This window comes from Corylus avellana, chromosome ca4 (genome assembly GCF_901000735.1).
Source record: "Corylus avellana chromosome ca4, CavTom2PMs-1.0".
Lineage (NCBI taxonomy): Eukaryota > Viridiplantae > Streptophyta > Magnoliopsida > Fagales > Betulaceae > Corylus > Corylus avellana.
Window position 1 is genome coordinate 34,296,082 of NC_081544.1, and position 22,520 is coordinate 34,318,601.

At 38.6% G+C, this 22,520-nt stretch overlaps 3 protein-coding genes across 3 annotated transcripts; 2 read left to right on the top strand and 1 right to left on the bottom strand.

Annotated features, from left to right (window-relative positions):
• Window positions 1-493: 493 nt before the first annotated feature.
• On the top strand, window positions 494-14,723 carry LOC132178460 (uncharacterized). Its single transcript, XM_059590896.1, has 17 exons — window positions 494-727; window positions 992-1,040; window positions 2,523-2,957; window positions 4,045-4,400; window positions 4,481-4,681; window positions 4,759-4,950; window positions 5,182-5,256; window positions 5,336-5,402; window positions 5,529-6,666; window positions 6,747-6,803; window positions 8,550-8,624; window positions 8,774-8,801; window positions 10,570-10,910; window positions 12,246-12,498; window positions 12,576-13,349; window positions 13,752-13,998; window positions 14,195-14,723. Exons 1-17 carry the CDS (start codon window positions 494-496, stop codon window positions 14,626-14,628), a joined length of 4,956 nt encoding a protein of 1,651 aa, XP_059446879.1. The 3' UTR covers window positions 14,629-14,723.
• A 164-nt stretch (window positions 14,724-14,887) lies between these two features.
• Window positions 14,888-15,541, top strand: LOC132176952 (uncharacterized). The gene has a single exon (XM_059589118.1). The coding sequence runs from the start codon at window positions 14,888-14,890 to the stop codon at window positions 15,539-15,541; it is 654 nt and encodes a 217-aa protein (XP_059445101.1).
• Window positions 15,542-16,242: 701 nt separating this feature from the next.
• LOC132177575 (inorganic phosphate transporter 2-1, chloroplastic) lies at window positions 16,243-20,569 on the bottom strand. Its single transcript, XM_059589950.1, has 3 exons — window positions 19,614-20,569; window positions 17,598-17,789; window positions 16,243-17,145 (listed from the first exon to the last, which is right to left on the bottom strand). The coding sequence occupies exons 1-3, from the start codon at window positions 20,379-20,381 to the stop codon at window positions 16,321-16,323; spliced, it is 1,785 nt and encodes a 594-aa protein (XP_059445933.1). The 5' UTR covers window positions 20,382-20,569; the 3' UTR covers window positions 16,243-16,320.
• Window positions 20,570-22,520: the final 1,951 nt, after the last annotated feature.

Consider the following 22,520-nt stretch of genomic DNA (forward strand, 5'->3'; position numbering starts at 1 on the left):
TTTTCTCTTTCTACTGCAACCAAGTGCATGCATGCATTTCATCTACGTTACACTCTGTCAGCGGCTAACTGGCTAATGATCCTCGAACCGTGCGTGGTTTATACAAACATGTGCACCATTAATTATTTTGTTGTGAAAAATAAATGATACAACCAGCCCAAATAGAAATATAGAAAAAATACGTAGAGATCATCAAAAAAGTAAATAAAATTATCTTAGTTAAGACGGCCCACCAAGAAGATGCAAGGCCCAAGCTAGGAATAGTAATTCCAAAGGCTAGGCCTGGCCGAGACTTGACCTGCTCTCTTTCCTCCAAAAATCTTTTTCCTTTCACACTTGCTTGGTTGGTTCACTCGTTCATTCATTTCCATTCGTTCCCTGCGCTGGCTCCTGCAAAGTGCAAACCCTTCAGCTTCTTGGCCATCACCCAAACACTAGTAAACGACCAAAGAAAAGAAAAACTGCATACAAGAGAAGTAAAAAGTTGAACCACATGGATGCGTATCGGCTTTGCCCTCCACCACCACAGACTTCCCGGATCCCATTCCACCACCTTCCTTCCTTCCTGCCAAGTCCAGTCCACCCCCCTCCTTCCTCCTCCCTCCACCTTTCCTTATCCTTCCTTCCTCCCTTTCCAGTTCCTCCCTCCCCACCACCCCATGTTTCCTCCTCCCTCCCATTCCCCACTGTTCCAACTTCCCCCCAGTCTTATCCCCAGGCCAATCAGGTAATTTCAGCTCTCTCTCTCTCTCTCTCTCTCTCTCTCATCGTTATTCGGCCTTTTGGCTTAATTTCAATCTTGCCCTTCTCGATTCTGTGGGGTTTTACTTTAACTTATCCGTTTGTTCTGCGTGTTAACGGCTTCGGTTTTGGGTCAATGATTGGTATCCATTTATAGGCTCTCATGTTGGTAGATTTGTTGGTTCCTTTACTCGGATCGTAGTAGAGTGCTATTAACTATGATTTTAACGCGTAATGTTCCTTTTTGTAGGAATGGGGCACTTCGAATTGGGGTCACCACCAGGCTTGGAATTATCCCGGTAAGCTGTTGTGTATAAGTTGTTTCTTCGTTCCTGTTTCTCACGTTTTGCTTACTCTTTCATGTTTTTTTATTCGATTTGCAACTTAAGTGCTCGATTTGCTGTCAAATTAGGCATTTTGGTTTACTTTGCTATTGAATCGTCTCAACTCTGCATCTGGACTGATGTGTTTTGAAATGAAACTGAGAAGCATTTTAGTTGAGGATTGGTGATGAGTCAGTTATGATGTATATATGCGGTTTGACTGCTAAATTGGTGTCTCTTTAATTTGGTTGATCTCTGTGGGTTTTAAATTTGTAATTCGTACATAGGAACCATCGAGTGAAATATAATGTGTTGCCCTTTTTGTTTTCGTAGTTTTAAGTGGTATGTTATGCATTTAAGGTGTTGATGGTCAGCATATGTGCTGCGCGGGTGTTATCAAGATTTCTAGACCCCTTATTACTGTAATTTGGATCTCGTGCCCTGATCCGAGTTGTTTTTCTGATCTTGATCCTTGAATAGTTTACTAGAACTTAATTTCTTTAGCTCGATAGAGCTAATGGTCTCTGGACAAAATGGCATCTCCTTCAATAAACAAGGAGATGGACAGTGAGGTCACTGGTTCAATCTCATAGTGGTGTGTGAGTTGTTTTTACCCATTAAAATAAAATAAAATGTTTGTTTAGTTCTAGGAAATGTTCATAACTACTTCAGTGGTATATGATTATGTGCAATGCTTGTAACACCATAGTATGTGTTATTATGTGCACCTGTATGCATATTCCCAACACACAAATCCACTCTCTGTTTTACGTCAAGCAATACGTGGAGTAACTCTCGACATAGCAGTAAAAGCAAGATGTGTAGGCAGATTGACTGACCAAGTTTCCATTGAAATAGGATCCGCACAAGGAAAAGCACACTAGAAGTGATCTAATTGAGTTGTAAACTGAACTGTGACCGAAGATGGTGATCCAGCTTAGTCTACCCCAAGCTTAATGTATACTAGGATGCACAGAGGGTTATGTGTCTGCTATATGTTGTCGTAGGTTATACAAAGTGGGAGACGGTTCGGATGTGAATGGGGACTATGGTCTATGAACTCGAGAGGTGGCCAGTGTTGTACAATTAATCTTTGTTAGTATGACACACTGCTTTTGTCTTGGCCATGTGAACATAGGGCAATATTATTTTTAAACAGTACTCTAAGAGGTGCCTTGTGTATTTTAAATTGGTGATGGCCATCATACATGGTACTTGCTATAGGTTCTCATAGTGAAAATCTTATTTATCAAAGAAAGATTTGCTAATGATAATAAGACATACTTTCTCTGACCTGCAAATTGTTGGAATTGTAATGTGAAAAAGATATATGGTACTGCTGCCCATTGTTTGATGGTGAGCCATGTTTTTATCTTTTGATATTTTTATCATCTTGACTCAGCATTCCTTTCTGTGTCAATGACATTGGGTTTAACTTCTTTTTTTTTTTAATGACAGCCCATAATAATGAAGAAGATTGGGCTGCCAGGGCTAGAGCTTGGGCAGATGCTAAAACTGCAATGGAGAATCAGCATACACAATCTCTGTTTCCTCCAGTTGGCCGGCTGGAAGATCAAAGTCATTATTATGATCAGTATCCACAGTCTGTTGATGCTCATTACCCAGATATTCAAGATCAGTCTCTTCCTGCATCAAGCTACCAACAGTTTCCAGTTTCAGGCGCACCTCTGCACCGGCCATCGGTAGTTCAACCCCAGGAGACTTCATCTTTATGCTCCGAACCATCTTCTTTTGTTCCGGATGCGCATCTAACTTACAATGCCAGAGATGGGACATTTGGAGATTCAAGTGCTGTATTTCATCAAGGAAATATGCTCCCAAGTTCATCTGTTCATCAGCAGGAGGTACCTTCTAGTTATTCTTCTGTTACAGGTAATAATTCACTTAGTATATTGAGTTTGCATGTGAAACTTGTGTTGAAGAACTGCTGCTATGGAGCTCTGTTTTACTAATTAATTTGAAATTTACAATTCTGTCAATATTAATACGTAACTGGGGCTTTTTATATAGCAATTATTGAATTGTATGAACTTTTTGACTTTCAAACCCCTGATCTCCTTGTGTATTAGATTTATTTGGAATCTACTTTCTCCTTTTCCTTCGGGTTTTTTTTTTTTTTTTTTTTTTGGGGAGGGTTGTGAACGGGGGATGTTTCTCCAGCTGTAATTCCTTCTCCCACCCTACCCCCAATTTAATTTGGTTATTGGGAAGTGTTTCTCTAGCAGATTGCATTTTTTTTTAACTCTCTCTGTGTGCTCTCTTCTATACATGCAGTTTTACATCGGTAATCCTTGTAGAATAATTTGTACCAGTTGTATGATGTGATCAAGTGCACTGTAATGTATCACATTGGCATGCTCTTCTGCAAGTCTAGGTCCTTCATGGTGATTCCTTTTTGTAAATAGAATTTGATAATGTAAATGCTTCAGTTAACGACAAGAATTGAATTTGTTGGTTGGCATTATATTAGAACATTCAAAGTTGTGAAGCCTGATCTTTGAGCTTATGAAGGATTCAACCATGTGTGATCTAGTTATGTGACAGTTAACAAACAGGACGAAATTTATGGTGTATTAATGTTGTCCTTTGTAGGCAGAACCAGAAAACTGCTGTGCTGGATGCATGGAAAAATGTAAATGGGTTATAGAGATTGTAAAGACATCTAGCTTTGAATAATTAGTTTTATGTTTCCACTTTAATCACAGCTTCTGCTGTAATATGAGAAGCAGTATAAGCTTGTATTGGTCCGGATGAGAGATTTTCTTTAGAGGATGGTTATATCACTCATCTTTCAAGCACATCAATATCTGAATTCTTAAAAAGGCAGGATTTGTCTGTGTAACCTGAAGTTTTGGATTCTTGATTGCCTTCTGAACTTTATAGGCACCCCTTTCTCCCCTATGTGCACGCACACACATTTTTTATTTGTTTGCTGTTTGACTACTCACTTAATTGGCAGGTAAAGAAGATACCGCAGGTCAAAATGAGCAGTCATACAAACTGTTGCCTCTGTCAAATTCCTCAGCTCAGGAGGGACAGCACCACATGCAACCATCGCATCCTGCAGCCTTCACATATGGCAAACCGTCAGCTGATTCCACAACCAATCTTGCTGATCTGCCTTTAGATTTTGCACCTGGATTTAATCGTCACGATTCACATATGCATTCCAGTTATGCTCATCATGATTCAGTCGGACATGTAAGAGGCATTGACCCTGTTGCAGCAGTGCACTCAATGAATAATTGGACTCCCCCTGTTGCACCTGGTTTGGTTTATCCTTCAATTTCTTCTGATATTTCATCAGGGGCACAGGTCTTGATTCTGGCTCTCTCAGTTCTCCTTCAATTGTAGAGCCTTCATAAGAATATGCTGACATTTGTTTCATTTAGCAGCATGATCCTTCCATGGCCATACATTCTTCTGTTCCTGGACATGCTGCACCACCATATGGAAGGTTCCCTGGACTGGGCCAGGCCACGATTCCATCTGGTGGTGCACCTTTTGCTCTTGGTGCAGGAACTACACTTCATCCTACTGCAGCCTTCTCTGGTGATGCATTTGGAATTTCTTCTGCTTCTGAACGCCCTAAAAAGGTAATTTTTTTGTCAGTGTTGATACTTAAACTGTGACATAATCTTTTTTGATTTCATCTTTGGAATTTTTTTTCCAGGCTTCAGTGCCTAATTGGCTTAAAGAGGAAATAAAGAAAGCAGTCATTACAAGTTCTTCTGTAGACCATCCCAAGGAGGAAACACAATCCATTGAGGATGAAGGTATCGATAAATCTTTCGGGAAGTCTGACCAGGCAGACAACAAAAGTATTGATTCTTCTAGGTCAACTGAAGAGGAGGATGATGATGAGGTGCTAATTTTTTTTTAACCTGTTTTATCCTGTGATAATCCATTGTATATTCATATAAAAAGATGATTTAGTTTGCTGGTTTTTCCCCTCCAGTGAAGTTTTCTTTCCATAACATGAGAAGTTCTTTTGTTTATTTGTTTCGTTATTTTTTTTCTTCTAATTTAGTTATCTGCTGCACTTCATTTCTGTTGTTATTGAAATTCCATTTTTTTTTTTTTTTGGTCTTTGTAGGATTATGTTGAAGCAGCTAGAACTGCAGCAGTCAACCAGGAAATAAAACGTGTGCTAACTGAAGTTCTTTTAAAGGTTACAGCTGCTGAAACAGTGATTGTTCTCTTATTTAATTTCTTTCTGCTGTAATTCTAAATTTTATGTTTTTTATTAGGTTACTGATGAGCTGTTTGATGAAATTGCAACTAAAGTTCTCAGTGAAGATGATCTAACCGTTGAGGGTAATTGTATCATGAACTCTTAACTTTTCATATTAGTTTCTGTATATTTGGTTGCTAGTTCTGATGTGATCCAACTTCCTGACATCTTAAAATTTATAACTATGGTTTCAATTTTTGTTGTCACAGTTGACCAGAAGACCATCGCTTCCAATCATAAGGAAGCACCATCATCTCACCCAGTAGTTCTAGCTCCTAAGGCATCTGCAAAAGTTCTAATTCCCACCCTGGCAACAAAGGATTCTGACACTAAAAGTGACACTGAAAAATCTAGTTCCCACTCCCCTGGAGATATTTTAGGTCTTGCAAATTATGCTTCTGATGATGATAATGGAGATGATGAAATCCGGAACTCCAGTCTGTCAAATTCCAATCAGCAGTCGAGCATTAAAAAGCTTTCAGAAGATACACATGATGCAGCTGAGAATGGAATCTCCAAAGTAGAACTTCAAAAGGACAGTAGAAGTGAGAAAAACATGGAGAGTGGCGTGGGCAAAACCAGTTCAATTGAATCCAAAAATAATAATGATGCTACTATTAGTGAGTTGAATGATAATAGGGTGGATAGGGATCTGGGCCATTCATATTCTTCCAAGTTGGTCTCTGAAGATAGTGATGATGGAATTACTGTTAGTGGAAAAATGCTAGATGGAACCCATGCCTCTAGATCGAAGAACAATGTGGGAATAATGGAATCTGAACTGCCTGGAGAGTATGCCACTGTCAAGAAAACATCAAGCAATGATCCTCACCATAGTGAAACCAGAATGAAGTTAGATAAAAATGATCGACATGAAAGTAAAAAGAGTTCTGGGAAAGACTTTGTTAGGGAAGGAGACAGTAACAAGATTCGGGCAGATGAGAATGGAGATGAGAAACGTAGGAGACGAGATGAAAGGCATCCAAGAAAGGAAAAAGGAGATGATTGGAATGGGTCAAAGGAGAGAATGAAAGAGCAAAATTTTGAGCCTAGGGTAAAAGAAAAGCAATCTGAGTCAAGAAGAAGTTCTGACCACCTTGATGTCAAGGAAGACAGAAAAGAAACAGAGAGATTCCATAGAGCTAGGGCTAAAGAAGATACCAGCAGAAAACGAGAACACAGAAAGGATGAGGAGGAAGATACATCAAGACATAAAATCGCAAGTGAATCTAGCAGGCATAAAAAAAGACGCTCTTCTTCCATTAGCAGTAAGGGTAGAAACAGCAAAGACACCTCGGTTAGTCATGCCAATGATTCAAGTGATGAAGCCTCAGATGATTCTAAAAGGTTCAACTAAAATATTTTTGCTTTGCTCTCTTCTTCCAGTTATACTATGTGGTCCTTATATATGTGGTTGGATACTGCAGGAAACTGCAATCAAGGAAACGTAACTCATCACCATCACCTGTCAGGTCTAGGAGAAGGTACCCATTTATCAAAATCTCTTTCTTTTATTCAGGTTCAGGTTGTCAAATGTCAAGGGGATGTTTGAAAGATCCTATGAGTATCAAATTGAGCCAGTCTATCATAAGTGGCATTTGAGGAAAAAAAAAAAGTGATTGTATGACATGGAGATATTATCATAGTCACCAAATAAATTAAAAATAAGGCATTAGTAGGTTGATTAATTGGTATCTGGAACAAAATATGCAGTGTTCTAGTTCAACTTCCATGTAATGTTGTAAGTTCCCAGCATGGTACTTAATTTATGCGTTAATTCATCTTTTGATACTGCTGATAATTTTTCCTTTGTACAAATTATTTTGTGGTTTTCAAACGTGGATTGAAGTGAACTGTTGATAGTATGCAGTTGATAGTATGCAGTTAATTACGATATATGGTAGGTGAAGGCATCTTAATAATGTGACTTGTCAAGCTTGCAATTCTGATTTTCAATTGGGTGACCCTGTTATGTCAGAAGTCTGTACATTTATTAATGGTTCTAGAAATTCACTTTCAGTAAAGATTTATTTTATGTACTCTTTAATAAGGGGAATGTAAAATTAATTTATGGTATCAACCATATTATTTCTGTGGTGACAGCGAGTGGTGCAATCTTGCTGGGAGATGCATAATAATGAAAGCAAAATTGTTGAGAGTTTCAGTTTTTGTTCTATGCTTTGTTTGTGAGATTTGTGAGGTTTGTACAATGAGACTAGCTTTCTGCCCAGTTTCAGGGAACACGCTAAGTTGCAGCATTAGCCCTTATATTTTACAGGTTTCTAATGCTTGTTACTTGCCTGAATTATTCTTGGAACTTAAAATTGTTAAATAGTTAAAATGATTAATTGGTCCTACTATGAATATTAAATTTGCTAATTGACAATTTTCTTCTATCTTCCATAAATTGGAATTAAGACCTAGTTCAGTCAAGTTGACCATTTTCTTACATATTCACTACTTACTGTATAAATGATTGTCAAATCTCTCTCTCCTGTACAGATTCTGTTGCACTGCCTCCCTCTTTAGTTTTATCTGGCTGCAAACAATACATTTACCTATGCCTTTCTGTTTATCTGTGACATTCACATCAATCCTGAAATTCTAATTACAGCTACATAACAGGTTTTACCTCATGGTTATAGAGGAGACCCATTTTTTCCTGAATTTGGATTGTTTCTCTAATTTGTTAATATTATACTATTGTTATTGATATTGCTCTCAGTGCTACTGATTATGATTTTATCTTTTCATTGCATTCTTTTATTTAGAAATTTTATTTGACAGATTAGTAATACAGCCTGGTGTGTTGGACAACAATATATTTGCAGTTTTGTAATTTCACTTTGATGCATCTGGCAAATGCTTATTGTTTATTCTGTCTACTTGGTTAACATTAGAATAATGGACACTTTCATGCGAATACAATTATCAGCAAACGTAAAAGATGGATTCTCTGGTGAAATTCTTTTCATGTTATCATTTGATTGATAGGCCAACAAATCGTCGTTGAGTGGATCATTGAGGATTTAGCAATATACACTGATTTTTGGCTGATACCTGCTGGTGTTTTTAATTATATTATTCAAATCTTATATGGTTAGAAGCAGAAAATTTAGTGCTAACAGGCAGCTTCTTATCAAGTTTGACTATGTAAAAGGTTGAGCGTTTCTCCTGAATTACGTTTTTTTAACTCACCAAATAAGTATGATGGATGTTTTCATTTCTAGACAAATTTCGCGGTCCCCACATAGCAAGCAATCTCAGCGCAAGCATTCTCCCTACTCTTCTCTTGATACCACTAGGTATGTTCTCTGAAATTAAGATTGTGCAAATGTTTTTGTGACACACACCCATCATCATTACAATAAGCAACTCAGGTTAAAGTGTCAGGCTTCTGAATCTTCACTCTGGACATCGTCTAGTCTATTTATTCTACCACTTTAAAATGCAGGGGAAGAAGGTCAAGATCCAGATCACCTGTGCGGCGGCATAGATAATCGGAGGGAAGGATCCCATCAGATTATGGGTGTTGAAGTGGACGTATTTGGTTGACTTGCCTGAAGCTCTAGTTTCACCGATAAATCTGGTGCATAGTCATGTCGGTTAAGTGATGTGCTTGGTTGCTCTGGACATCAATGTTGGTGTATGTCGAGGGGAGTTAATTGAGTGCTGTAATATGTAGTTGGAAGGATAGTTTGCCTCAAAATACATTTTGACTTGTTAATGATGCATCAGGGTAGTCAGATGTTGTATCGTAATCTCTTAGATCCCCCACTTCTGGAGAAATTTGTATTACAGATTTTTTGGCCTCAGGATTGCACATTTTCTAGTGGGTATCCTTTATAACTCGTATCTACAGCGTGAAAGGCATTTCGAGGTGTGTTCCGGTTTATGGGATTTTCCATTCTTATTTTGATTAATTATGTTTTTGACCTGTAGTGATTGACTAGTTTTATAATTCAAACAAATCAATTGCAATAACCAAACATCGCATAGCCGGAGTTGCACATTAGAGAATAGGAGAACATCAAGTATTTATTTTGCGGCCGTTTGGTTGAAACGACCTGTAGCATCTCGGAGAAACAACTTATTAGTAGAGATTTGGTAAAAACGACTTTTTATCAGGCTGTAGTTCACTCGATTGTCTCAAAGATGATTTTTTAGGACTGGGATTCGGCATCGGATGTAATATCTTTTATTTTTATTTGGGCCATTTATTTTAAATGGACGGCTTAGATTGCGACTGCGACGCTTTTATGTAGGCCATTGGTGATAGGCTGATAGCTCTATTTTATTATTATTTTGTTGGTTAATTCAATCGGTAACGTTTTTTCTTGTCCAAAAAGCTTGGGGTAGAATTTTGTCTACATCAAAGAAGAGAGGTTTAAGAGAGGGAGTGAGGTACCTTTTGTAATGTAATCTATGAGTTGCTTAGGAAAAAAAAAATGCAATCTATGAGGCCAATGGGCATTTTGTGGTCCATATTATAGTTTACAGATCTAATAAAATCTAGTAATGTATATGTTATTACTTGGTAAATATAATGTCACGACATTTATAATTTTTAAATGATGTGATATTCCATTAAATGTAATAAAACAAAAGTTTAATGATAAAATGGATTCAGATAATATTCCGCAGCAGAGATGTAGCGTAACTTCATGGGAGAAACGACTTGAAAAAGAGAAGTGTCTCCCACCACCACCACTTCTGGGGTACGGATGTTTCTGGATAAAACGACTTGCAGTACAAGATATCGTTTACCCGTCTTCAATCCCCAGTCCGTTTGACGCGGTTGGATTATTCAAATACGAAAAAGAAGCGTTTTCAATGGAAACTGACGTGTCCACGACGAGAGGCCTAACATCACATGGCTCATGCCTCATGGTCTTCCCCCGTCTTGGTGGTGTTGATAGTAGTGGTAAAGTTTGTTACTTGCGCAATTAGTTTCTTTCAGTTAAAGTTTCACTGATCCAGCACCCAGCACCCAGCACGCAGTTCATATATAAGCAAAACAAACCCATCACCAACTTCATTCCATTCTTCTCAACAACACGGCAATGAAGGTCCTCTCTGTTTTCACTTTTTTCTGTTACAAAGTTTTTTTTTTTTTTTGTCTAACTTCTTCAACATGCCACTTTCTTACCATGCCTTCCTGTTATCTTTCTCTTACTTTGTAGTTTTCTTTGTCTGTTTTTGATTCATGTGCATTATTATTGTTGCTAAGCAATTTGTTTTGGTTTACAGGCATCTCAAGTTGGACTATGGTCAATTTGGCTATCTGGGTTTGTGTTAATTAGTCTCTCTCTCTATGCTACTCAGAGGTTGCCTTCCCTCAGGGATCGGATCAAAGTGCCCAAACTTAATTACAGACCTCTTGGCGATCTGGGCAATCCGAGAATTACCATATTCTCAGCGCCTAGCCCATTTAATGGCTCTGCTGGGGCTAGGCAGAGTCTAGCCGTTCGGTCATGGCTTGCCCTGTCCCCGCAAATCACCGTTGTTCTCTTCAGCCAAGACCCTTCTGTTGTTTCTTTCGCGGATGCTTTCGGTTCGCGGGTTTTGGTTGAGCCCAACATTGATTTCACGTAAGCAAATAACTTAGTTGTTGATTTCTCATTTTGAAGGCTTTCATTTGGTATATTGAGGTGTGCTGGAGAACTATTAGATGTGTTTATATATTGGTGTAGTTATCGCTAGTGCTGATTGGGAACTGTTATATATGAAAACATACCAATACTATATGACATTGAAGAATGGAGTACTGTTTAATTGTCCTGTAGGAGACTTGGGATTTGGTCGTTCTTGTCATATATGTTTCATGTAGTGAATTCCTGGTTTTCAATTGACTTAATAGAAGAAGTTTCGTTAGTGAATCTAGAAGTTGATATTATGTCTATCAGAAAATTCTAGTTGAAGAGAATTCAAGTTTTCTCCAATTGCAGGTAAAAGGCATTGGGCCTGTCGAGCCACAGAGTCTGCTGTGGTTGCTTTATGTTGTTTCTAAGGTGTCATCAAAGACAAACCAGGCGCTGCATTAATCTTAGGTGCGAAATGTGTATGATAGCATTAAAAATATTTCCCATGTGTGGTTGCGGGTTCTATGGGAGATTGATTCTTTCTTTGAGAATCGAGTTCTGCTCAAAACACGGAACGGTTTTTACATTTTTTGCTTTGAATCTTGAATGGTTTTACAGACATGAATGCTTTTTAGATGAAGAGATAATGATAGTATAGGCTGCAAAGACAATAGTATACATATAAAAGGATCTGCTGGTGTATTTTTGATATCTATGGCTTGCAAAGGTCCTGTTTGGAAGTGTTCAGGAAGGTATATAATGTGCAGGGTTATGTAAAGATTGAAAAAAAAAAAAAAAAAAAAAAAATGGGGTTACATAAGAAACCTCCAGTGGAAGTTAGTAAGAAGATGCAGGTAGCATGTTTAGAGGGGACTCGATGCATTTTGTTAATTATTTTGGTATTACTAGAGACTTAAAAGCCTAAAAATCCTGGTGGTGTTTAAATTCTACTGCAGAATGAGTTTATCCTTGTATTATTCTGAACCTAAAGTCTTTCGCTGTTATGCCATCCACATCCAAGATCTTTATCCTTTTGTTTTTATAGGAAAGATCTTGATTGACTAACATTTTTTAAAATACAAGATACATCATTTAACAAGCAATATATCCTGTGAGCAAGTCTACTAGGCATATGAACTGAAAGTCAAGATGTATAAATTATATAAATCTCATAGAAGATCAAGAACAGCATCATATGAGATCCACTTTGCGTAAGTATGAAAGAAGCTATGAGAACATCTGATGATAAAGTTATTGGTTATTTTTTGTACTCTTGCAAGTTCTTGTCCAATTTAGGAGGGAAACATTAATCCATTGCCTTCTGATCTGTCTGGATGTATCTAGGTTTCTTGGCACCCCATTCTTCCATTCCATGATAGCAAGATCAAATTCATTCACCTCGGACATCTTTGTTCTTATCGATCCTGAGACCATTCTTCTGCATGACTTTATTTCCACCCTAAACTACGCTTATGAACTTGACCATGATTGGCTACTTGTTTCTTCTTCACGAAATATTTCCCACTTCCCGTTCTACTTGGAAGAGGATGGGAAACATTGGCGAAAGGGAAATGGCAAATGGGTGAGAACCCAGGAGGTACAAAAGAATGTATTCCAGATTGAAAGTTGATGGGCCATGTGAGAATACTCCATTTAACTGTTCTGTTCCTTCAGTTGCAGGAGATACTTTCTCAAAGTTGGCGGTGGAATCGCTGTGAGGGGAGAATGCTTATGGCATGGAACAGTGGGGATTTGCCTTTACATACTGGAGTTCTTCCTCCTTTCTTGTATGGTAAGGGGATCCACAACAATTGGGTCATTAACGAGGCCATGTCATCTGAATTCAGGTTTGTGTTTGATGCTAGTTGGACCATCTCAAGTTTCCATCTAAATGATCAGGAGCATTGGTCTAATGGAATAGTAGGAGATTCCAGAGTTTCAGACATAGAAAAGAGAAGCTGGGAGTATGTTGGCAATTGCTATATTGGGAAACTGTATGGATCATTGTTTTATCGTGAAGCTAATTATTCTAGCGTGGTAAAGCTTTTGAAGTGTGAGGGACAATATACGTTCATCAATACAACTGAAAACATTGTTTATCCGTATGGATACCAAAGTGCATTCAGCTTATGGAAGAAAAGGATCTTACATCCCTGGAGGCGAAGGAGGATCATGGCTTGTGTTGAAGGCATTAAATCACTGGACAGAACACTAGATTGCTCTCTGAAGGATCATATGAAGTTCTCAGAACCATTAGATTTTTCATTCTCCTTGGAGTCACTCCTTCCTTTAATTGCAGACAAGAATAAGACAATTGTGCTTGCAGTTGCTGGATATAGTTACAAGGACATGCTAATGAGTTGGGCATGCAGATTACGCCGCCTCCTGATTAAAAATTTTATGATTTGTGCTCTTGACCAGGAAACCTATTGGTTCTCTATCTTGCAGGTATTTATGCTTCACCCCTGTTCTTCTATTTTATTTCTCTTTTTCATTTTAATCAACTTTCTTGGTCAATCTCAGTTACACAAAACTTTTGGCCATGTACTTGCATGCACACATATAAAAAAAATAAGGAATTTAGCATATGCTTCAAGCAGAGCAGAGTATTAAGTCTGGGAAAATTTGTTGGCTCTTACCAATGCTCTTCTTGATATTTAACATCTTGAAGCTTGTCTATTGTGGACTGATCTCCACATTTCATCATATGGTTTAAAAGAATCCGATGCTCCTTATTATTGTGAAAGTTGTTCTTACTTTTAGTGCTGTGCCCCTAAGGTCAAATTGGATTTGTTTATTGCACCCACTTGTGTGAACCCTAAATTTAAAAAAGTTTGCATTTGCTGGTAGGGCCTGCCTGTTTTCAAGGATCCATTAGCTCCAAGTAACATCAGCTTCAATGACTGCCACTTTGGAACAAAATGCTTTCAGAGGGTCACCAAAGTAAAGTCTAGAATGGTTTTGAAGATACTGAAGCTTGGTTACAATGTACTGCTAAGTGATGTGGATGTTTATTGGTTTGAAAATCCGTTGCCATTGCTTTACTCTTTTGGCCCTGCTGTCCTCGTGGCGCAGTCTGATGAATACAAGAAGACAGGTGCGTACTCTAAGCATCTCAAAATTCAAATAATTACCCCTTCTCTGAGGAGGAAAATGACAATAGATTGGACTATTTGAATACCTAAAATAAAATTTGAGTACTTACCCAGAAATGTTTTTCATTATGACCATTGGTTGATGTTTAGTTGATGCGCTCCTCCCTCCCTCCCTCTTTGCTAATGTGCTGTTCTCAGGACCAATAAACATGCCTAGGCGCTTAAACTCTGGTTTTTACTTTGCTCATTCTGATGATTCAACAATTGCTGCCATGGAGAAGGTGGTGAAGCATGCAGCAACTTCAGGCCTATCTGAGCAGCCAAGCTTCTATGACACGTTATGTGGGGAAGGTGGGTCCAATCGCGTGGGTGATAAGACGTGTGTGGAACCTGAGACGAATCTGACCGTTTATTTCATGGACAGAAACCTCTTCCCAAATGGTGCTTACCTAGACCTGTGGCAGAAGAAAAATGTTAAAGCTGCCTGCTTGAAGAGGGGTTGTCTCGTTCTCCACAACAATTGGATTAGTGGGAGACTGAAGAAGCTGGAACGTCAGGTATTTTCAGGCTTATGGGACTATGATTCTAGTACAAGGATGTGCTTACAAAGTTACAAAGCTGGCACCAGTTGATGCTTTATCATCCTTTATTCAAGGCTCACTTTGTTTTTCACTTCCAAGAAGAGAAAGGAGACATAAGATGAAGCCGTTCCTTCTCCCATGTTATGCTTTGCTAAGCCTTGGTTTCATCACTGTCTTTTGTTTGAAATATTAAATTAGAGGAGCCGGCCATGAAAGACAAAAAGAATTTACCAATGTAATGCCACCATTTCAATTCCTGCCAGATGATTATGAGGAAGCTATTGGATTCGACAACATTTGATTGCCGGCTATGCTGAAGAGGGGTGTTTTTCAGTTGCTGGGGCTCGGCCGGTGCATCAACAGAGAATCTAGAAGGAAGAAAGACCTGGAAGGAGCTTCCAATGACACAGAACCCAGAAGAAACAAAGAACTGGGAGGAGCTTCCATACCATTGGATACGAGCTTACAATTGTCAAGAGATATATCTGTTAGGATAGTTCATGCAGGTGGGCTGGAGGAACTGTATCAAAATGCAGTTCCTGCATCTCAGTTGATGGAAAAATATCCTGGGATGCATGTTGCGCGGTCAGAAGTTTTCAAAAATCCGCACAAGTCCCTATTATGTCCAGAAGACGACCTCTTGCCTGGTCAGAAATACTATATAATCCCATCCTCTACTGTACAGAAATTAAAGCGTAGACACCCAGAGAAGCCCAAAGGCGAAGAGGAAAACTGGGATTGGAACTTCTCCATCGATGTAGGTGAAGAAAGTATGGAGGACTCTATTTGTTATGCAAGTGACTTTTATGCCTCTAAGGCAAGGTGGTCAAGAGACTCAAGATCTTCATCGAGAAAAGGTGTTAAAGGAAAAAGGCCTTTTAGGCCTCCCCTCCCAAAGGCAAAATCATGCAGAGGATTGGGATGGGAGCCCAGCCTAACTTCTGTCCAGGAGCTCTCTCCATGACTTGGTCCTGATCACCACTGTCTTTCAAAGGTAGGTGCTCTTTCCAAGCAGGCGAATTCCTGATAAAGATATGTTGGCTGGATCAAAAGTCTGATAGGAAAATTTACTTCAATGTTCACCATTTTGTCAGTGTCTCAAAATCTACCGGAGCTCTGTTCTTCATTTAGAGGACTTGTCTGCATAGTCCTTGAACTACTTCCAATAACTTGTCACAGTCATTTGTCAACTTGTTTCGGTATCCCAAAATCTTGACTGGAAACTTGATACACATTTTTGGTTTTTTTTCCTGATCTTTTAATATCATGCAAAATACCAGTGCTCTTTGTCAAATTGTTTCAGTTCTATGGTTTCTGAATTGAATGTATTGTGCATTTGAGTGGCCAAATGAGGAAAAGTATTTACTGGTGCAGTTTAAAGATGATTACCAACAATCGCCTTTGTATTTCTGTGAACTTTTCAGTTTCACAAATGAAATAACCTTTATACCTCTTTTTCAGTTTGAGTCATGAGATGTATTCACTTCAACTTGCTCCCACCGTCTTAAACAAGAAAAATAAAAATCACAAACTTCAACTCTAATAGAAGAAAGGACTTTTGAACAGATTAACTAAGAAAACCGAAGTTATTTACTCAATTCCATATGGTGACTTCCACTCGGAGGAAATCATATTAGCTCAGCCAAGGATAATATTCCACCAATCAAATTCGTGAAAAAAGTCAATAATTTTAAATAAATAGATGCATAAGCTGTTCATGACTTTGATCCTTTGAATGTACACTCATAAAATAGGAGACAAGAGCTTGGTAAACATCCATGTATATAAAACAGAAAGGATAGCACCAACTGGAATTGTCACAGCCCAAGAAGCCACAATCTCCCTAACAGTTTCTGCTCTAACACTGTTAAGTCCTCTGGCGAAACCCACCCCCATGACTGCCCCTACGAGAGTGTGGGTTGCCGAGATGGGAAGTCCCAGCTTCGATGCAAATAGAACTACAGAGGCTGCAGCGAACTCGGCTGCAAATCCTCTTGTGGGTGTGAGTTCTGTTATCTTCTTCCCAATTGTTGATATTACTCTATATCCCCACATCGTAAGCCCTGCAACAATTCCAAATCCTCCCCATGCAAGAACATCAATTGGAATAACAATTTCAGTTCCACTGGCACCTCCTTGAAGTATGGATAATGCAGCAGCCAAAGGACCTATTGCATTAGAGACATCATTTCCTCCATGTGCAAATGACATGAAGCAGGCTGAGAGGACCTGCATGTACCCAAAAACCCCATAAACTATTTCCAGCTGGGTACCTTTTGGACCCGCAATGTCGGAGAGAAACCCAATATTTTTGGTGGGGATGGTTCCTTCTTTTGGCTGTTCTTGAAATGTAGTGGGCTTAAGAAGGAGATGACCCAGCTGTTTTCGGATAATTCTGTTTACAAGGACCGCCCCAGCAATTCCAAAGGCTAAAGCCTGAGCCAGAGCCAAAGGAAAGCTCTTGCTAAGAGGAAAGGCTGCAAAAGATATTCCAGTTACACCGACAAACACAGCAATTGGTGCAGCTGTAGCTGCAGCTTGTCCCGGATTTGGAGCACTGTACACAAACTGGGAAAAAAAGTAGAGTCGTAAGAACTGTGCATCTCATCATTCTGTCAAATAACTCGGGGTATGGAGAAAGCTAGTATTAAGTTCTGTTTATGATCAAGAAGTAACTTTCGTCGGTTATTATACTTGGTAATGCAAAGCTTTACATGTAAAGAGGTAACAGAAGGCACAAGCAGTCACCCAACCAAGCTTATGACTTACGATTTGTTTTGGGAGTCTATCAGGATACAAAGTTTCATTGTGCATCGTGAGAGCTTCCCATTAATCATAATATTCAAGCCTTTCTTACATTTATAATAGATTTCTAGAAAAATTACCTCCATACAATGTCTAAAATGACAAGAGGTCCCAAAGTCAGTTTTTCCAACAAGCAGGTAAATTCATAAGTCAAGATAGACCCTTAGATGTAAGGCAGTGAGCTTGCTTCTAAGTCTAAGAGTGTGAGAAAATACCCTACGGATGCATTTGTAGACAAGAAATGACACCAGTGCTCCCAATAATGGTGAGATCACCCATGAAGAAGCTACCCTGGCCAGTGAACTCCAGAAGACGGCACCTGCTCCTCCATATATAAGTCCAAATCCAACCATTGATCCTACTATACAATGTGTGGTAGAGACAGGCCAACCATAATATGATGCAACCTGCATATATAACACAAGATAGATCATTATAAAAGAGCTTGAGAATGTAGCATATAATCATATTAGGAAAATGACTACATTCAAATTCAAGTATAAAACTAAGAGAAGTCGGATTTAGGATATTCCAAGATGCATGTGAAAGCAAATGCATCTAATAAGAATAAATTTTCTCACTCTCAAGTCTGTGTTGATAGGTGAATAATGCTGACACGTACACGTTTTAGAAATTATTTTCGGATCATACCACTCTTCAAGCTAACATATTCTTGAAGAATTTTTTGTGTGTTAGGAAGTTAGGACCGCACTGCCAACACAAATGGGTTAAGGCATAATGATCCTATAAGCTGTTGCATTTTCAAGAACCATTAAACATTTTATTTTTGAATTGAATATTCTACCTCCTTTGCTACCAATAAATTCCAAATCATCTATCATAAGGGGCTATGTAGAAAGGAAATACATATTTCAATGAAGAATTTTTGGAATGTAAATCCAATGTCCGAGTAAGATATCATACAACTGCCAGTATTGGATGTGCAAATACAAGCATCCACACACTCATAAAGTTCAAAGAAATTTTCCAAATGCTAGTTAAAGAGAATCTCGGGAAAGAGGAGGGTTACACATCTCAAATTTATTTCCCAAAAATTGGTTCTCAAATGATGTGTCACCAATCACCATCTCATGAGATTTATTATTTTGAGAAGTGTGTCACCAACTCATGAGATTTTGACACATCATTTGGGAACCAACTTTTGAGAAACAAATTTGGGATGTGTAGTATTTCACCTCAGGAAAATCTTTTTTCCCATTTTTAAAGATGACATACACGCTGCTTTGGGGAAGCCAATGCTATATACAAGGCATATTAATATGGTGGTGGGTTGCAAGGACTCGATGAAGTATAAAATCCTAGTCGCCTAGGGAACTATGAATGGGGAGACATCCTGCTAAGAAAGACAAGCTTTATGATATAGTAATTGTTTAGTTCCTACATAGAGAACCTGCTCTTCATTGTTTCTTCCGTCTTCTTTAGATGTAAATCTCAAGGAATTTTTCTCTATTGATTTTGGCTATTAGCTCCACCTTTGTCTCATGTGGGTGATTAGTTCCATAAGGTATGGTACAAAACAAATGGCCTAAAACACAACTAACCAACCAAACTCCACAACAGCATCAAATATGATAATGTGAACAACAACAATCCAGGGTAGTAAGATGAACTACATACTGAAATGATATAGCATGACCGCAGAAGTGCAAAGCTTTAAATGAATTTGACAGAAAATTTTGTTGAAATAAAATCTTTGTTAACCAAATTTCTTAATTGGCCCAAAGTTTCACACAATGAGAAGAAGCAGTGAAGTGATCTAGGTGGGGAGCAAGGAAGAAAATTAAGTCACTCATAATACCCGAGCATTGATTTTCACAATCATAGAAATGAATATCTTTCCAAGTTTTTGAAATCACACAAACTACGCAAGTAGGCGAACAATTGTTAGTAAGCTGTAAGCTCATACGTCTTTTCTCATTTGAACTTCAAGATCTTTATAGCAAGGAATTAAAGTACTGACTTGGGCCAAATTCTTTAATCAGTTAGCTAGAAAGGCTTAGGAATCAAATGTTGTACGGATAGCCTTGTTCGCATTGCATGCATTTGGTTAATAATGGCCTGTAGTCTGTATTATCACACAAATAAAGTAATTCACATCCAACACACCCATCTCCTCCGAATTGTCACATTGCACAAATTGAACAAACATAAAGATTCTAAAACTAACACAGAATGTAATAAATTTAAAAGAGAGAAACCATAGTATGTACCTGCAACCAAGTACCAGCCGCAGCCAAGGAAGAGAGCAATCCAGTGAAGAGCAGCATATCCTTTCCCTGAAACACATTCGCAACAAGAATTCCCTTCTGCATTGTACTCGTCACATGGGTGCCAATCAACAAGGCCCCGGAGAATTCCAACACCGCAGCAGTCAACACGGCCTGCCGGAGCGACAATGCTCCCGAACCCACCGAGGTCCCCATGGCATTAGCCACGTCATTGGCTCCTATATTCCAAGCCATGTAAAACCCAGATAGCAGAGTTGCATAAGACAACAGCTTGGTCTTCAAGGACAAGCCCTGCCCCAAAGACTTCATGAAGAATGGAAACGTGAGAGCCACAAACGCTATGCATAGAGCAATAGCAGAAGCAGTGCTCGAAGATATGTGGAAGGCCTGAGCCATTCCAGACAAATCGTCGTCATCGCCCTCAGTTTTCGCAGCTTCATGATGATGTTCGTTAAATTTAATTTCTTGTTTCTGTTCTTCTTCGCCTTCAGCTTCAGCAAAAGACGATATGGTGGCAAAAGGGTGTGTAAATTTAGAGTCTTTTAGGCTCAAGGTGGGGAAAGAAGAAAACTTTGGTGCTAGTATTTGATGCTTGAGAAGCAAAGTCTCTCTCTTGGAGAGTTGGGTTTCACGGGAAAAGAAAGAACAGCGATGCTTGGGGAGGTAGAGGTGGGTGTTATGCAGAAATAACGCTTGAGGTGAGGGAGTAGTAGTATTTTTGGTTGAAGATAAGCAATAAGAGGAAGTCATGTCTAAGAGAAACAGAACAAAAGGAGAGAAAAGGAAGAAAAGAGAATTGAATATGCAAAGTATTATTCAGGTGGATTCTTGGCCATGGAATTTGGTGGAGGAGGAGGAGGAATGTGGGAGCGTGCATTTTGAAAGTGGATCTGTTGTTCCTTTTTCTCTTTTGTTGGTGGAATGGGAGGTGAGGGGCTGGATTTGGTTGCTTCTTTGATCGACTAAAACGAGTGGTGGTCATAGTTCTTCATGGGCCTCTTCACCGCCTCTATATCCACAAGTCTATTATTCAGAAAAAAATAAAAAATTGAAAATCAGATACTATTAGTTAGATAATAGATACCCAGTCCAGTCGAGAAAAATATTGCTTACCCGCAGGTACACGCTTTAAATAAAGCCCAGTTGATTGGGAAAGGAGAACAAATGGTTGGAATTTTCGTCGTTGGATGCAACCAACTATACGGTTTGGTGGAGCACAAACGGAATAGTCAAAACTTCTTCGATCTATTAGTTTCTCAGAATCTCAAGTAATTCATGCTGTTGCGCTGTTTTTTTTTTTTCTTCCTTTTTTTAATAAATTTGTACTAAAAAAAATATCAAAGACGGATGGGCACGGCCACATCCGGCCCACATCTCACCCGAATGGATTAAATTAAGACCTCTTTCGACATGGATAAACAACGGTGGACATTTCATTTTTAAAGTACGTACCAAAAAAATGAAGAACCTTTATTATTTTATACTCACAAGAGTTGGCTGAGTCCGTAATATTAATTGAACACACATTTGGTACGCATAATGTCTATTATAGCAACACATGAATATTTGTCTATCATTCATTTTTTATTATTTCAATTAAATATTTTATATGTTGAATCTCACTTATAATCGAGAGTTTGACCTTCGTTAGATCACAAAAGTTAAGGTCCATTCCAACCCATTTTTGTATAAATGGGCAAATATTCAAGAGTTCTAGTGTTAATCGAAAAATCATTGTCTATAGTTAAAGGTGACAAATCTCTTGCATTGCATGTATCGACATTCCAGTCAATTCTAGCCCGAGCCCAAAAGTAAGCCTAGCCCACTAGTTCGAGTCCTATATCAGCCTGTTTATGAGTCCACCCACAGGACCTTGTGGGCCTGGAAACGGATCGGATTTTCTGAATCCAGATTTGCTTCCTTCAAATATCAACTGGATCAAATCTTATTCACAATTCGAACTTCTTAAATTCAAGTTATCATAATTTTGATGTTTTTAATTTAATATGTAAGCAATTTTTTTTTTCTCTGAAATTTATAGAATAAATTTAATGCAAGTAGTGATTGATAACGGTAAGCCAATATTCTGATGGGCCCTTGAGGCCCGCCTACCGAATGGCCCTGAAGCCTACCCACAAAAAAGCTTCAAGACCAGTGGGTTGAGGAGAAACCTACTAGCCTAGCTTAATGACCAACTCAGATTCCTGGACTCTTGAGTATATCCATTAGATGATAGGACCCTCCACACCCGACCCTCCTTTCTCGCCACGTCACATAACCGCTTATCGACGCCAAATAACCTCTCCAAATATTCTCGGAGGAATGGGAACAATGCTTCTATAGTTCTATGTGAGGAGAGGGGGTCTCTCTTTCCAGGTATATATATTTTTTCTCTTATTACACTGTCAATTCAGTTTTATCTCTCTTAAAAAAAAAATATCACTAACTTAGGCATTTGAGGCTCTTCGGTCTTCCGGCAGTTTTTAGTAACCTTTTTTTCTTTATTTGGCAAAAATCTCGTTGCTGGTCCGGCCATTTGAAAAACTGCTTCGACAGATATTTATTTTTCAATTTTTGCTTAATGAAGAATAAGGTTTTTTATTTCATTTTATTATTATCATTATTATTACTAAGTTATGTCCAAGTAGAATCTCATCTCTAAACAATCATCTGATTTCCAATATTTCTTAGGCGTCAAATAGAATTAGGTGTTAAAGTTAGAAATTCTAGCCAACCAGTCAACCATGGCACGGTTCAGTTTACAATATATTCTTAGAAGGAAAGCTCCGATTCGGCAGCCACTGACATAGCAGTTGTATGTTGAGCATTGGATGAGGTATATATTTTATATTGGAATGGTACATACAATTAACTCGCCGGATTCTTTAT

Bases quoted from the DNA above. Each gene is read 5' to 3' on its own strand.
- LOC132178460 (XM_059590896.1), top strand. From the start codon at position 494: ATGGATGCGTATCGGCTTTGCCCTCCACCACCACAGACTTCCCGGATC. The intron at 4,951-5,181 runs GTGCTAATTTTT...TGGTCTTTGTAG, and splicing joins AAGAGGAGGATGATGATGAG to GATTATGTTGAAGCAGCTAG. The intron at 10,911-12,245 runs GTAAGCAAATAA...GGATGTATCTAG, and splicing joins GAGCCCAACATTGATTTCAC to GTTTCTTGGCACCCCATTCT.
- LOC132176952 (XM_059589118.1), top strand. From the start codon at position 14,888: ATGCTGAAGAGGGGTGTTTTTCAGTTGCTGGGGCTCGGCCGGTGCATC.
- LOC132177575 (XM_059589950.1), bottom strand. From the start codon at position 20,381: ATGACTTCCTCTTATTGCTTATCTTCAACCAAAAATACTACTACTCCC. The intron at 17,790-19,613 runs GTACATACTATG...TTATATATGCAG, and splicing joins CGGCTGGTACTTGGTTGCAG to GTTGCATCATATTATGGTTG. The intron at 17,146-17,597 runs GTATTTTCTCAC...TTTTTTTCCCAG, and splicing joins TCTACAAATGCATCCGTAGG to TTTGTGTACAGTGCTCCAAA.